This window comes from Theileria parva, chromosome 1 (genome assembly GCF_000165365.1).
Source record: "Theileria parva strain Muguga chromosome 1, complete sequence, whole genome shotgun sequence".
Classification (NCBI taxonomy): Eukaryota; Apicomplexa; class Aconoidasida; order Piroplasmida; family Theileriidae; genus Theileria; species Theileria parva.
This window is the reverse complement of record NC_007344.1, coordinates 17,924-32,595: the sequence shown is the minus strand read 5'-3', so window position 1 is coordinate 32,595 and position 14,672 is coordinate 17,924. Positions and strand designations below refer to the sequence as shown.

The following is a 14,672-nucleotide window of genomic DNA, read 5'->3' as shown; positions in this document are numbered from 1 at the left end:
CTAATGTAATAGTCATAAATCGGTTAGTAGAAACTAAATTTTCGTAATAAAATTGGATTAAATTTAATCGAATCACGAAAATTGAAATGCCTATTAGTATCACCAAAACCAATCTTTTCAAAATATGGTCTTAGTCGAAATGTTAATCCTTAGTGATTAAACTTTAAACAAGTGTAAATCCAAATTTTTATACAATATCTGGAGAGATTCAGCGATTATTGTGATTCATTGTAGGGTCATACTAAGGGTATTTAGAAGTGCTATTACAACTAATAAGCATAAAATTATCTGCTTAGTTTCATAATTATTTTATAATTTATATATGAATAAAAAATACAAGTTCAAGTCCTATAACTCATTCCTAAAATAAATTCTTATACAGATAAGTGTGTGTTTGATTTTTCAATTTTGATGAAAAATACTTACACATTTTTGTTATATTTTGGGATTTGGTTATTCAGTTTGTGTTCTAGTTGTTTTAAATTAGATATTGATCAAATAAGCAAATATCGCAAAGGAGGAATTGAGATCAATGTTTACAGGGATGATTCTGGTAATTTTTACAAGCATAAACCTAGTAAACCTTTTTTGTTAAAGGAATTATACTATGATGATGATGTAATATATTTTGATCCTTTACTAACTAGCGACCAACTTTTAATTTCTGCCTCAGTTCTTTGGGTGTTGGATAATCCAACTGTGATACACTTAAATCTGGAAAAGTCATCAGTTATACTATTAAATGAAAGTAATTCATCGCTATCTGTTGAGGCAATATTCTCGGAGAAAACTATTTCCAATATAAATCATAAGTCACATCCAGACTCTGATAAGCTTGTTGATGTTGACATACAACAAACTCGAGACTACGACAGTAATTCATTGAATGTTTCTGTTAACCAACTTCATTTATCAGGGAATGGTCTAGAAAAATTCGTATTAAGATACTACGATCTTAGTTCATACAGATTAAATAATCTTAGAAACGGACCTCAAAATCGTTTTGGCTTTGGAGGTCTTACAACCCGTGTAATAGAGGACGCTGTTCCAGGAAATTATGAAAATAATAAAAACTATTACCCCTTAAATATACCTAACAAGGAGCAGCTTTATGGAGTATGCCTGTATAGTTATAATAACTCCCCATTAGTGGTGGAATTAGTTTATACCTATAATAAAAGACTGTATATTGCTTTTACACATCAAAAAAGGTATCACAGAGTACTTATGCCAACCATAAATGAACCATATTATAGAGAAAATCTATTTAACAGACTCAACTATTATGCTTGTATGAATGGATTTAAGTATATAGTTGATATTATGAGGACTTCAGATAGAGAAGATGACTTATATAGTATTGACAATTATTGCATTGGGCCCAATGAATAAATCAGATTTAGTTTTAAAAATTGACTGTAAAAGTTTTACAAAGGTTGATTTTATCGGAAACTGCTCAAAATTTTACCAAAATAAACAATTTGTTTGGGTAAATAAAGACAGGTTGGCATACCCAATTAGTTTGATTTATAAAAAACATACAAACATGTTCAATCTCATTTTTTGTGATAAAATTTTATCATTTAAGCCTTACTTTCAAAAGTGGATGATGAAGGTTTTTTTTATTCCAAGTTTTCTCAGTTTCTATACTGAAGACGAAGGAGGAAATGATATTAAGCTCAGTCCCGAGCAATATGATGTTGAACTTTGTGTCAATTATATATTTAAATATGTTTTCAGGAAAAAAACAAACTGTACAATGGTTATGGTATATGATGAAATAGTCTATAAAAGACACCCAAATGAAGGTCATATAAAATTTATAACTTATGCAACTCAGTATAATATGGTTAGAGTGTTTTTTTATACAAAAGTGTTAGATTGTATAAAGAATAATGGAATGTGGATGTGTGTTATAAGTAAAGGTAAAAAATACTAGAATTAAGTTCCCACTATTTTATGTTTAATGACTGTAAATTTTTTAATAATTTCTTCTAAATATATTCTGAAAACATATTGTTTAATTCTAACGAAAATTATTTTAATTTAATGGCTGCTGACAAATATATACTAAATTGAATTATTTATTTTATTCATTTACAAATATTATTTGAAGAGACATCCATTTGATTCATTAATATAATTAATTTTTCTATAAAAAACAATCTAATATGTAATCTAAGTTTAGTATAAATCTGTAAATGATTATTAAATATAATACAAAATTAAGTGCTTTAAATATTTTTCAGATCCCCCATGGATCAAGGAAAAATAAACTATAGGATGAATAAATCTGTAATATACACATACACTCTTGTATTTTTTATTGTTAAATTTACAGATTGTTCTGATAAACCTACAGATCAATCAACTAACAGGGGTGTGGGTCTAGTACCACATACTGATAGTGATGAAGAAGAATATAATAACTTTGATGTTTCAAATTTAACTGAAATTGAACATCAAACTGGTGTTCAGATAAGTCCTCAATATACAACACATTATCAACCAATACCAGAACCTCAGTACCATCAACAATTACAACCTCAGACCCAACAATATGGTCAATATCAACCACATGTACCACTGCCTCAAGTAACTCAACCACAAACTCAAGAACAACAATATCCGATTACGTATCAACATTATTGGTCTCCAGTACCTCAGGTAACCCAAGAAACTCAACCAATAGATTATTATATAACACCTATTTTTCAACCTTCACCAACTCAATATGAACAATTAACATATTATCATGTACCGCCAACTACTCAACCTCAACCCATTCAACCAAGTTATCAATATTATGTGCCCACACAAACTCAAGTAACACAAGAATCTCAAACTCAACAAACTTATCAACAACATTATGGGTTTTATCAGCCGCTACAATTAAATGAAACACAAACTGAAGTTAGATTAAGTGAGGATATTGAAGAAACTTTTGAAGAAAAACTCGTTACACAAGAGATGGATCATCTATTAGGTAAATTAAAACAAAAAATAGGACATCCAGATAAAACACAAGTATCAAAACAACAGCCAATTCAACCAGGAAAAAGAACCCAAACTAGTGGAGATGAAGATGGAGATGAAGAGGAGGAGGAAGATGAAGAAGAACCTATTAAAAGACATCCACTTATTCGAATTATAAAATCTAAAACCATCAAATTGTTTAAAAAGGATTCTTCAGGAAATCTTGTAGAAATGAATAACGATGACTACGTCGTAAAACATAACGATTCACATAAGAGAAAATATAAATTAATTGCAGATCTTGAGCAGATAAGGTGTGAGGATGAGATTATTTATGTCCATTCAAGTGGAGCACCTTACTGTACATTACTAACTCATAGTAGAAGAACAAACATTATTATCATTACTAATAGTAATGGATTTACATTAATTAAAAAAACTAAAGGAAGATGGAAAAGAACTGATTATTTGATTCCGGATTTTGTAAATCTCTACACACAAGATTCTGGAGGCAATGAAGTTATAATAAATAATAAAGATTATACTATTGATTTTACCTCAAAAGCATCTTTTAGATATATATTACTCCCAGGTGTAAAATGCTATAAAATAGAAGTTAAAGATATCATTGTGTGGAAGAAAACTGTTGATCTTGATAGAGGTTTTCCTAAAATGATTTATGTATCACCGAAACTCCGTGTTATAATTAACTGTGAGGGATATAGTAAAATGTTCATAAGGAGGGTTAATAGATATCAATTAGTATACTCTAAAAAAACTATAGGAGTGGCTAAATACACCTAAATTAATTTAACATAAAGAAATATTATTTTAGAGTTTTTCGACTCGTTGTATCTGGTTAAATATTTATAAGATTTCAGGATATATTAATCATTTAAATGATTTGTATATTTTAAATCTGCTTAAATATTAATTCATAATTGATTTTATATTACATTATATTATGTACCTTAAATATTTCAAGATCCCCCATGGATCAAAGCTATATTAATAGTATAATGAATAAGCATATTGCTTATAATTTCGTATTAATATTTATAATAATTAAATATGTTAAATCACAAGACAATAATCCTGAACAGCCAGCAGATGAAAAAGAAGAAGGTGATGAGGACAACTTTGATGTTTTAGATCTAGATAAAATAATTGCGGAACGAATTAGTCGTTTTGATGATCCTCGATACCAACCAGATTATCAACAAATAACAGAATCTCAATATCTACCACAGATGTTGATTCAACCCCAACAATATGATCAATTGCCATCACAACAACAACTTCATTATGTACAGGAATTATTAGAACCTGAACAATATGGACAATATCAACCATATCAAACTCAGACATCGCAACCTCTGACCCAACCACAACAATATGATCAATATCAACCTTACGTACCACCACAACCTCAACCCACTCAACCAAGCTATCAGTATTATGGACCTAGTCAACCCGCTCAACCAACTTATCAGTATTATATAACACCAAGTCAACCTACTCAACAACCAACTTATCAGTATTATGGAGTTAGTCAACCAACTCAAGAATTTTATCAAACATATCTGCCTACACAACCTCAAACAGAAGTATCTCAGCCTCCTCAACCACAACCACAACCTGAACCTGAACCACAACCTATAGCTCAAGAGTTTCAACAACCAGAAGACGATGATAATTTCTACGTGACAGAACACGATCAACAGCATCAAGGACCTTCTGCAACTGATCCTGGGTTTTTATATGGACCAACTCAACCAACTACTCAACCAATAACACAAGAATCTACACATTATGTACCTCCTCAAACTCAAGATCAGGTAGCTCAACAACCAACTGAATCAGTTAAAAGAAAAAGAACTCAAGATAGTGAGGATCAAGGTGAAGGAGAAGAAGAGGATGAAGAAGTGTCTGCAAAAAGAAAAAAACCGTTACTTAAATTATATGATATCAAACTTTTAAAAAACGATTCTGATGGAATGCTTGTAGAAATGACTGAAGAAGACTATCTTATTATATTTAGTGATAGAGCTAAAACAAAATTAAAATTCAAAGCAGATCTTGAGCAGATAGAATGTGAAGGTGATATTATCTACGTCCATTCACATGGAACACCATATTGTTCAGGATTAGCTATTAGTAGATATACTAAAATTTTTATCCTTGCTAGCATTGATGAGTTCATATTAATTAAGAAAACTCGTGGATCTTGGGAAACGACTCAAAAAACTATTCCAGATTACGTAAATATCTATACACAAGATGATGAAGGCAATGATGTTTTATTAACTAATGATGATTATGATATTAGTTTTACTTCAAGATCATCCTTCAGATACGAATTAGTCCCAGGCATAGAATGTCATAAAATTGAAGTTGGTGATCTAGTTGCATGGGAGAAAACTGAGGAAGATGATGGGCATCCTGAATTGATTTATGTATCACCAAAATTGACTGTAATTGTTAACTTTCATCGATATAGCAAAGTTTTCTTAAGAAGGATTAGTAGATATCAACTACAATATACTAAACCTATTAGTAAAAATAGTAAATATACCTGAATTCATGTTAACATATACGATATTATAGTGTTATAGACATACTAATTGTAATTTGTTAGTATTTTCCACAATGCTACCTTAAAAATTAATATCAGTGTTTAAATTTTGAATTAATCAATTTATTAAAAGTGATTTTATATATTAGGTTATGATTAATTTTAAAATATATTATTAGTAAAACAAACTATTTATTTCAAGATCCCCCATGGATCAAACCTGGATCAATTGTATAATGAACAAAAATATTGTGTATAATTTTATATTAATATTTACAATAATTCAATGTGTTGAATCTCAAGACAACAATCCTGATCAGCCAGCTGATGAAAAAGAAGAAGATGATGAGGACAATTTTGATGTTTTAGATATAGATGAAATCATTCAGCAACGAATTAGTCGTTTTGATGATCCTCAATACCAACCACAATATCAACAATTACAAGAATCTCAATATCCAACCCAACCTCAAACTCAACCCCAACCTCAGACTCAGCCCCAACATTATCCAGGATATCAACCAGAACCAACATATTATCAACGAGAATCATCAGAATATTATACTTATCAACCAGAACAACCACCTGTAGACCCTCTAGCTCAACCACAACAATATGATCAATATCAACCTTACGTACCACCACAACCTCAACCCACTCAACCACAGTATCAGTATTATGGACCTAGTCAACCCGCTCAACCAACTTATCAGTATTATGTACCGGTAACTCAACCATCAATACCATTGACTCAACCCACTCAACCAAGCTATCAGTATTATGGACAACCACAACCTCAACCACCAGCAATACTTTATCCTACTCAACAACCACAACAACAGTATTATGGACAACCACTACCTCAAACACCAGCAATACCTCATCCCGCTCAACCAAGTTATCAGTATTATATAACACCAACTTATCCTATTCAACAACCAAGCTATCAGTATTATATAACACCAACTTATCCTACTCAACAACCAAGCTATCAGTATTACGGGCCAGCTCCTACTCAAACACCTGAACAATATTATGTACCACCAACTACTCAGCATCAGGTAGCTCAACAACCAACTGAATCAGTTAAAAGAAAAAGAACTCGAGATAGTGAGGATCAAGGTGAAGAAGAAGATGAAGAAGAGTCTGTTAAACCAATAGGGCCGTTACTTAAAAAATATGATATCAAATTTTATAAAAGAAGTCATTTGGGAAATCTTGTAGAAATGACTGAAGAAGAATGTTTTGTTATATATGTCGATAGAACTAAAACAAAAATAAAATTCAAAAAAGATCTTGAGCAGATAAGGTGTGAAGGTGAAATTATTTATGTCCATTCACATGGAGAACCTTACTGTTCATTACTAACTCATAGTAAACCAACAAATATTTATGTACTGAACATCGGTCAAGGATTTATATTAATTAGGAAAGTTAAGGGATCTTGGATAAGAACTGATCATGTTATTCCAGATTTTGTCAAATTCTACACACAAGACCCTTTAGGCAATGAGGTCCTATTAACTGAAGGAGACTATAGTATTGATTTTACATCATGTGGATCTTTTACATATGAGTTGCGCCCAGGTGTAAAATGCTACAAAATAGAAGTTAAGGAAATAACTGCATGGAAGAAAACTGAAGACGATGATGGCTTTCCTGAGTTTATTTATGTATCACCAAAATTTACCGTTATAATTAAGTTTAAAAAATATACTAAAACGTTAGAAAGAAGGATTAGGAAATATCAACTCTTACGTACTAGTAAAAATTTAACAAAACCTAAATATAGCTAAATTAATTTTAACACATACAATATTATTGTATAAAGTTTTTCTTTTGTTGAATCTGGTTAACCATTTTTAAATTTTCAGGATAAATTAAACATTATTATCATTATTTAAATGTTTAATTAATGAATTTGTTAAAAAGTGATTTTATATATTAGGTTATAATTAATTTTATATACCATTGTATTAAGTGCTTTAAATGTTTTTCAGATCCCCCATGGAATAAACATTTACCAACAGTAGAATGAATAGATTTGTAATATACACATATGTATTGCTATTTGTAATAATTCGATTTATAAATTGTTCGGATCAAGGCAATTATCAACAAACTGTTATCGGTAATGGAGATGACAGTGATGATGAAGATAATTTTGATGTGATTGCAAGTGGAATTGAAAATATACTTGAAGATGAAACAGCTGGAGATTCAGTAGTCTCTAGAAGTGTTATCGAACATGGTCTAGGACATATAGTGTATGATTCATATGGATCAGAATCAATTACAAAAACTCAAACATCACCAGACGAATTTAGTGAGTCTGAATCAGAAGATGAAGAATCTGGGGAGGGAGATGAGAATTTCGAAGTAAAAGAGATTTTTGAAAAAGCTGAAGAACAATTCAATGAAGAAGAAGGTTATGATGAATGTATATTAGAACAAATTAGAGGAGATAATGGTGGTTTACTGCCAGAGCTACCATCAACTACTATTATAGGATTAAATGATAAAGGCAAACTTTTTAAGTTAAAAAGATCAGATTGTTACTTAATTAAAAAAAGTAGAAATTTAGTTAAATTTGAATTCAGTACTCCAATTGTAGAAATTTTTCATAACGGAATGACTGTGTGGAAACACAAGGATATAAAAGAAAAACCAACGTGGATGAGTTATAATATAAAAGATAAAGTTTATATTATTGATTGTGGGCCTAAATTAGAGTCATTCAGATTTATTAAAGATCGGTGGATTAGAAAAGGAAGACAAATTCCTCAAAACATTAAATTGATCAAAATAACTATATTAGGTAAAGAATTAGAAATGACTGATAATGATTATGATATTGAACTCAGTTCATCTGGAAATATTAAATATATGATTAAAAGAAATATTAAGTGTGTTAAGATAATTCGAAAGGAACTAGTGGTTTGGGAAAAGGATCCTCAAGACAGTTTACTTAGAATGGTGTCTATCGGGGAAACAAAGTACATTGTGCTTTACTTTGATGATTATTTGTATATATTAAAGAAAAAGCAAGGTATATATGTTAAAGATGCTAAATTACAAAAAAAATGAACCTAAAAATTTTATAAAATTCCTGAACAAAAGCTGCAGTTATCGGTTTCATTTGTGATCATGATAATTTGGTTAGTGGATTACTCATATACAAACTTATTTCTATAATTTATTCGTTTGATACAAATAATTTGAAATATTAACGAAAAAATTATTCTTTGTGTTTAACAAATTTTAAATCAGTTTAATTATTAATTTTCAGATCCCCCATCGATTAACAATAAATTCCAATTAAATAATGAACATACTTTTATCATATATATGTATAATATTTATAATAATTGGATATGTGCATTGTGCTGATAAACCCACAAATTTGCCAGCGGGTGGACATGGAAATGAAGATGACAGTGATGAGAGTGAAAATTATAATTTAATTGTAAAAGGAATTGAAAATATACTTGAAGATGATGATGATAAAGCTGCTGGAGAAACGGTTGTTTCAGATAATCTTATGAAACATGGTCTTGGACCTCTTACTAATCAGGGATACATACCACCATTTCCTTATCAACCACAGGCTGATTCTTATTCTAATTATTATCAAAGTAATGATTTTGGTTATGTAAGTGAATCTGGAAAATATGAATGTACACACTATAAACCCCAATATCCTTTACATCAACAAAATCTATTACCACCAGTTATTTATCCTCCACCTAGTTTTCAACCTATTTTTGTACCTCATCCTCCACAAACTATACTAATACAGCCTCAACCCCAAGTCATTCCATCACCTGTTACTTATATTGGATATCCATATCAATCTTATGCACCACCTAATCAACAAAAAGTGTCATATATACCTACAACTAAACCTGTAAGAGTAGAAAAACCAAAACCTGATCAATTAGTCGGTGATAAACCGAGTAAAGATAAAGATGAAACTAAAGAACAAAGTTCTCAGCCAACCGAACCAAGTGGTACAGACCAGCACTTACAACCTGAACATATTCCAGTTGAAGTGGGATCTGATGATGAAGAAACTGAAGAAGGTGCAGTTGGAGGAGCTGGAGGTGGTGATGAAGATGAAGAAGATTTTGGAAAGGAAAAAAAGAAGGAAAAGGATCTTGAAGGAAAAAAGTCTAAAGACATTAAAAAATGTGAATCAATTGAGTTTTTGAAGAAAAATGCCAGGGAGGAATTTGTTAAAATGGATATTTTTGACTATGATATTGATTTTAATGATTCAAATGTGATTATGTACAGATTTTGGTTATCACCTTCTGAAGTACGGTGTGACGGTAAAACTGTCTGGAAACGTATAAATAAAAATTACCGTCCTAAATCAATGACATACAATAAACGTTACAACACATTTTCTATCAGATTTAAAAATGTATTTCTTTTGGAAACTTTAGTTGGAGACATATGGGAAGGGTGCGTATTTAAATATCCTAATTATGCTAGATTATATGCACAGGATTCGGAAGGTAATTTAGTTTTACTTACTGAAGCGGATTATTATCTTGATGTTACTCCAAAGGGACATTATAAATTTGATGTGGATGGTTTAAAATGTGTAAGAGTCGAATTCAAAATAGAGGGCGTTGTATGGGAGAAAAAACCTGGAGACAAATATCCTGTAATAATATGCTTGACAGAAAGATCGGGAATTATAATGTATTTTGAAGGTGAAACATTTATATATGGAAGAAGGGGAGGTAAGTTTAAATTATTAACATGTAGAAAAAATAGAAGAATTTCATATGCAAAATAAATCAGTAAAATAGAAAACATAATAATTGGAGTATTTTCATGAGAATTATGATAATTCAATAGTTATTATACACATATATACAAATTTGATTAATGAAAATCTCTTTTAATTTTCTTTAAAATAATGATTTTATACATTGTTACAATATTCCGTTCTAATTTAAAATTAAGTTTGATGATGATTTATCAAAATTTTAAAAATGCACATGTACAAGTCATAAATTTATTGATTTTTAGATCCCCCATGGATCAAACTTAAATCAATTGTATAATGAATAAGTGTATTGCTTATAATTGTATATTTATATCTATAATAATTAGATATATAAATTGCTCTGATAAAGATCCGGATCAAACAGAAGTTGACAGTGATGAAGAAGATAATTTTGATGTGATTGTAAGTCAGATAGAGAATTTACTTGAGGATGAAACAGCTGGAGATTCAGTAATATCAGATAATATTAAACAACATGGTCTAGGACATATAGTGTATAATTCATATGGATCAGAATCAATTAGCACAACCCAACCCACTGATTTCTTAGATGAAGAATCTGGAATAATAGAAGGTCCATCAGGACCACATGATCAAGTTTCAACTCAAACCACACCTATTCCTCACCTAGATAAATCTGAAGTTGGAGATGATAAAAAGGAAGCTGCAGCTGTTAAACCCAGTAAAATATCTGAATCATTGATTTTTATGAAGAAAGGTGATGATGGTGGATTATTTCAGATGATTGAAGGACAAGATTACAAGCTGATATTCGATGATGGAACTACATTAAAGTTTGAATTTTATAATGAACTTGAACAAGTGATCTATAATGGTGACAATATTTATGTTCACATGCCTAAAAGATTGTATGCATTAGAATTAACATGTAACAAAACAACCAACGTGTTTGTAATTGCTCTTGAAGATTCGTTTCTTTATATTGATTATCGTGCAGGTATGTGGAGAGCAAATTCACGCAAAATACCCAACTATGTAAAATTTTACGGAAAAGATTCTGAAGGTGTAGAGTTTGAATTTAGTAAAGAACATTATAGTTTTTATCTAACAGAAAAAGGAGCTTTTAGATATGTTTTCTTTCCAGAAATACCTTGTGCTAAAGTCGTAATTAATAATAGATTAATTTGGGAGAAAACTCCTGAGGACAAATCTTTGTTATCAGTCCATATTAATATTAAAGGGGATGTTTTCCTTAAATTTAAAACACATGTTAGCTTATTTGCTAAAAAGCGTAATGAATACAAGTATTTATATGATATGGGTAGAAAATGAGTACATAAAGATCAATCATCTAACATATTCCTTTAATATACTCGTAACTTAATATGATAATAACTTAATATTCCTTAATAACATTACCTTAAAATATTTTTTAATGAATTATTACATATGTCAAACGTGATATTTGTAGTTTAATGTTTTAATTTTTTATATAAATCGTTCATTTTAAATTGAAAGTAATTGATCTTATTATACATTAGTGGTGAGTTGGTAAATGAATATAAGTTCTTAATTTGGAGATCCCCCATGGAATAAAATTGTATCAATAAAATAATGAATATACGTATAACTTACAAATCTATTTTGTTAATCATATTACTCGGATTTGTGAGATGTGCGGACAAACCAGATGATCAACCAACTGCCAAGAGTGTGGGTCTAGTGGCATATAGCGATAGTGAAGAAGAAGAAAATTTTGACGTAACAGATCTAACGGAAATTGGACAACAAACAATTGGTCGTATAAATTCTGATTATCCAACACATCAATCTATTCAAGAAAACAAATTGCAAACTGAGTTACAAAAGTTACAAACTGAAATAAAAAAATTACATACCAAACTACGACAATTGCAAACTGAATTACGAAAGTATTACCCTGGATACCTAGCTCCTACAACTCAACAACAAGAACAGCATTATGGATCTCCACAAACTCAACCAGTAATTCATGAACCTGAACCATTGATTGAACCTGAACCGTATGGTGAATATCAATCAGAATCATTACAATCAGAACAAGTACAATATGGACATGATGGACCAAAGCAATACACTCAACTTCAAGTACCTCAAGAACGAGAACAGTATTATGAACCACCAACAACTCAACCTCAACAAGAACAATATCAGTACTATGTGTCACCACAACCTCAACTCCAAGATCAAGCCCAACAATACGGAACAATGGACCAAAGTTATCAGTATTATGCGCCTCCACCTATTCGTAGGCCTATACCGTGTTACCCAGAAGTTGCTTATCAGAGTTATTATTTTCCAAGATATCCACCATATATACCACCTCAAGTAACTGAACCTCAACAAACAGAACATTATTATGTACCACCACAAACTCAACAACCAAGTCCTCAACCGGATACAGAATATGCAACTCCTCCTCAAGAACTGAGCCAAGAAGTAACACCTATTCAACCTCCAAGTATAGATCAATCAGATAGCACAGTTAAATCAGGTCATAAACAAGGTTCTGTTAAAAGAAAAAAACCGTCGCGTAAAACACATAAAATCGAACTGTATAAGAAGGACGCTGGGGGAAATCTGGTCGAAATGTCTGATAATGATTATTTTATTACACATATGGATGTAGATAAAGGAAAATATTTATTTAATTCAAATCTTGAGCAGATAAGGTCTGAAGGTGAAATAGTCTACGAACATTTAAGTGGAACTCCCTATTGTTCAGTATTAAAGCACAGGAGAAGATATAACATTTTTATCCTTACTAATCCTGAGGGATTTATATTAGTTAAGAAAGTTGAAGGGGTTTGGAGAAAATTCCCAAAATCGATCCCAGACTTTTTAAAACTATACACACAAGATTCCGAAGGAAGTGAAATTCTATTGACTGAGGGTGATTATACTATTGATTTTACTTCATGTGGATCTTTTACATATGAATTGCGCCCAGGCGTAATTGCTACAAAATTAAAGTTAGAGAACTGACTGCATGGAAGAAAACTGATAAAGACGATGAGTTTCCTTTACTTATTTATCTTAATGGTAGCGAAAGTGTTTTAGTTAATTTTCACCGATGTAATAAAATGTACCGAAGGATAAACTATAGGTATAGTCTCAAATACACTAAACATAATTCCACACCATCTAAATAGGGCTAAATTAATTTTAACACATACAATGTTATTGTATAGAATAGTTTGGTTTTTTATATATTAACTATTTTTAATCTTTTCATGATACATTAAAATATATCTAAAATTGAACCTGTTGAACTATTTTATGAGTGTGAGACTAATTATCAATACTCAAACACCTGTAAATCAAAAATAATTGTATCAAGAAGTTTTAATACCGAAAAAATTTTGGATATTGATCTCAGCTTTTAGATCTTTCAAATACACATTCTGTCCAGGTGTTAAACGTCATAAGATTGTAGTTAAAGGTAGTTTAGTTTGGGAAAAGGGTGATGATGACGATTATCCCGAGTCAATGATATTAACCAAAAGAGAAAAAATTGTATTATTTTTCTATGAAGATATTGTTGTATATTCAAAAAGAATTGGCGGTTATGTATATTCATCCACCAGAAAAAGAAGAAGACCTCGTAAACCAGAATAAACAACATACATATCATTTTGTCTAATATACATTATGTATATTCATAAGAGTTATTATGACTTATATGCATACTGATAATTTGTACCTATGTATTTCCACTATTAATGGTAAATCTCGGACTACTAATGTCATAAAGCGTGTTAACAAGATAATTGTGTAATTAAGTAATACGAATTAACACTCAAATTAAGGGAGAAAAGAATGTTAACTGTATTTTGATAAATAAGATTATAAAAATCCAGAGTAAATTGTATGTAGTGATTGTTTTCTGGTTAACCTATACAAGAATATTAACCAATTCTAGAATGTCATCTAATTACATTTGTAAAAATACTTTCAATATTTAAAACCAGATATTGTACTTAGGTCATTGATCTAAGCTGATAACACTTGAAGTGTTATTTTGTTTCTCAATGTTTCTTAATACTACTTTTTTAAACTATTAACTGTCGAGCAGATTATTTTGCCTCTCACTCATTTTAATGTTTTTTTACTTTTTTATTTCTCAGGTATAAGAATATTCACTTTCGGGCTGAGCCTCTTAAGTATATTGGTATTATCATTATCGGAGTTATCCATGTTATTACTGATACTGTAGTAGGTACTACAGTATGTGTATTAAATATTCTATTACTACAGTTATGTATCGTGATATTAGTGTTGGTAGTGCATTAGAGTAATTAATATTAACATTAATGATGT

The 14,672-nt window shown here is 30.3% G+C and overlaps 7 protein-coding genes across 7 annotated transcripts; all 7 read left to right on the top strand.

The window, feature by feature from the left end:
• Positions 1–243: 243 nt before the first annotated feature.
• Positions 244–2,175, top strand: TpMuguga_01g00010 (uncharacterized protein). Its single transcript, XM_061304891.1, has one exon. It carries the CDS (start codon positions 412–414, stop codon positions 1,390–1,392), a length of 981 nt encoding a protein of 326 aa, XP_061161469.1. The 5' UTR covers positions 244–411; the 3' UTR covers positions 1,393–2,175.
• A 108-nt stretch (positions 2,176–2,283) lies between these two features.
• On the top strand, positions 2,284–3,780 carry TpMuguga_01g00009 (SVSP family protein; the record flags this gene model as incomplete). The annotated part of the gene is made up of 1 exon (XM_760443.1): positions 2,284–3,780. The coding sequence occupies one exon, from the start codon at positions 2,284–2,286 to the stop codon at positions 3,778–3,780; it is 1,497 nt and encodes a 498-aa protein (XP_765536.1).
• A 215-nt stretch (positions 3,781–3,995) lies between these two features.
• Positions 3,996–5,555, top strand: TpMuguga_01g00008 (SVSP family protein; the record flags this gene model as incomplete). Its single annotated transcript, XM_061304890.1, has 1 exon — positions 3,996–5,555. One exon carries the CDS (start codon positions 3,996–3,998, stop codon positions 5,553–5,555), a length of 1,560 nt encoding a protein of 519 aa, XP_061161468.1.
• Positions 5,556–5,787: 232 nt separating this feature from the next.
• Positions 5,788–8,638, top strand: TpMuguga_01g00007 (SVSP family protein; the record flags this gene model as incomplete). The annotated part of the gene is made up of 2 exons (XM_061304889.1): positions 5,788–7,309; positions 7,659–8,638. The coding sequence occupies 2 exons, from the start codon at positions 5,788–5,790 to the stop codon at positions 8,636–8,638; spliced, it is 2,502 nt and encodes an 833-aa protein (XP_061161467.1).
• Positions 8,639–8,876: 238 nt separating this feature from the next.
• On the top strand, positions 8,877–10,358 carry TpMuguga_01g00006 (SVSP family protein; the record flags this gene model as incomplete). Its single annotated transcript, XM_760440.1, has 1 exon — positions 8,877–10,358. The coding sequence occupies one exon, from the start codon at positions 8,877–8,879 to the stop codon at positions 10,356–10,358; it is 1,482 nt and encodes a 493-aa protein (XP_765533.1).
• A 270-nt stretch (positions 10,359–10,628) lies between these two features.
• On the top strand, positions 10,629–11,713 carry TpMuguga_01g00005 (SVSP family protein; the record flags this gene model as incomplete). Its single annotated transcript, XM_760439.2, has 1 exon — positions 10,629–11,713. The coding sequence occupies one exon, from the start codon at positions 10,629–10,631 to the stop codon at positions 11,643–11,645; it is 1,017 nt and encodes a 338-aa protein (XP_765532.1). The 3' UTR covers positions 11,646–11,713.
• A 214-nt stretch (positions 11,714–11,927) lies between these two features.
• On the top strand, positions 11,928–13,514 carry TpMuguga_01g00004 (SVSP family protein; the record flags this gene model as incomplete). Its single annotated transcript, XM_760438.2, has 1 exon — positions 11,928–13,514. One exon carries the CDS (start codon positions 11,928–11,930, stop codon positions 13,335–13,337), a length of 1,410 nt encoding a protein of 469 aa, XP_765531.2. The 3' UTR covers positions 13,338–13,514.
• Between the last annotated feature and the right edge of the window lie 1,158 nt (positions 13,515–14,672).

Coding starts and splice junctions, on each gene's coding strand:
- TpMuguga_01g00010 (XM_061304891.1), top strand. CDS start 412: ATGAAAAATACTTACACATTTTTGTTATATTTTGGGATTTGGTTATTC.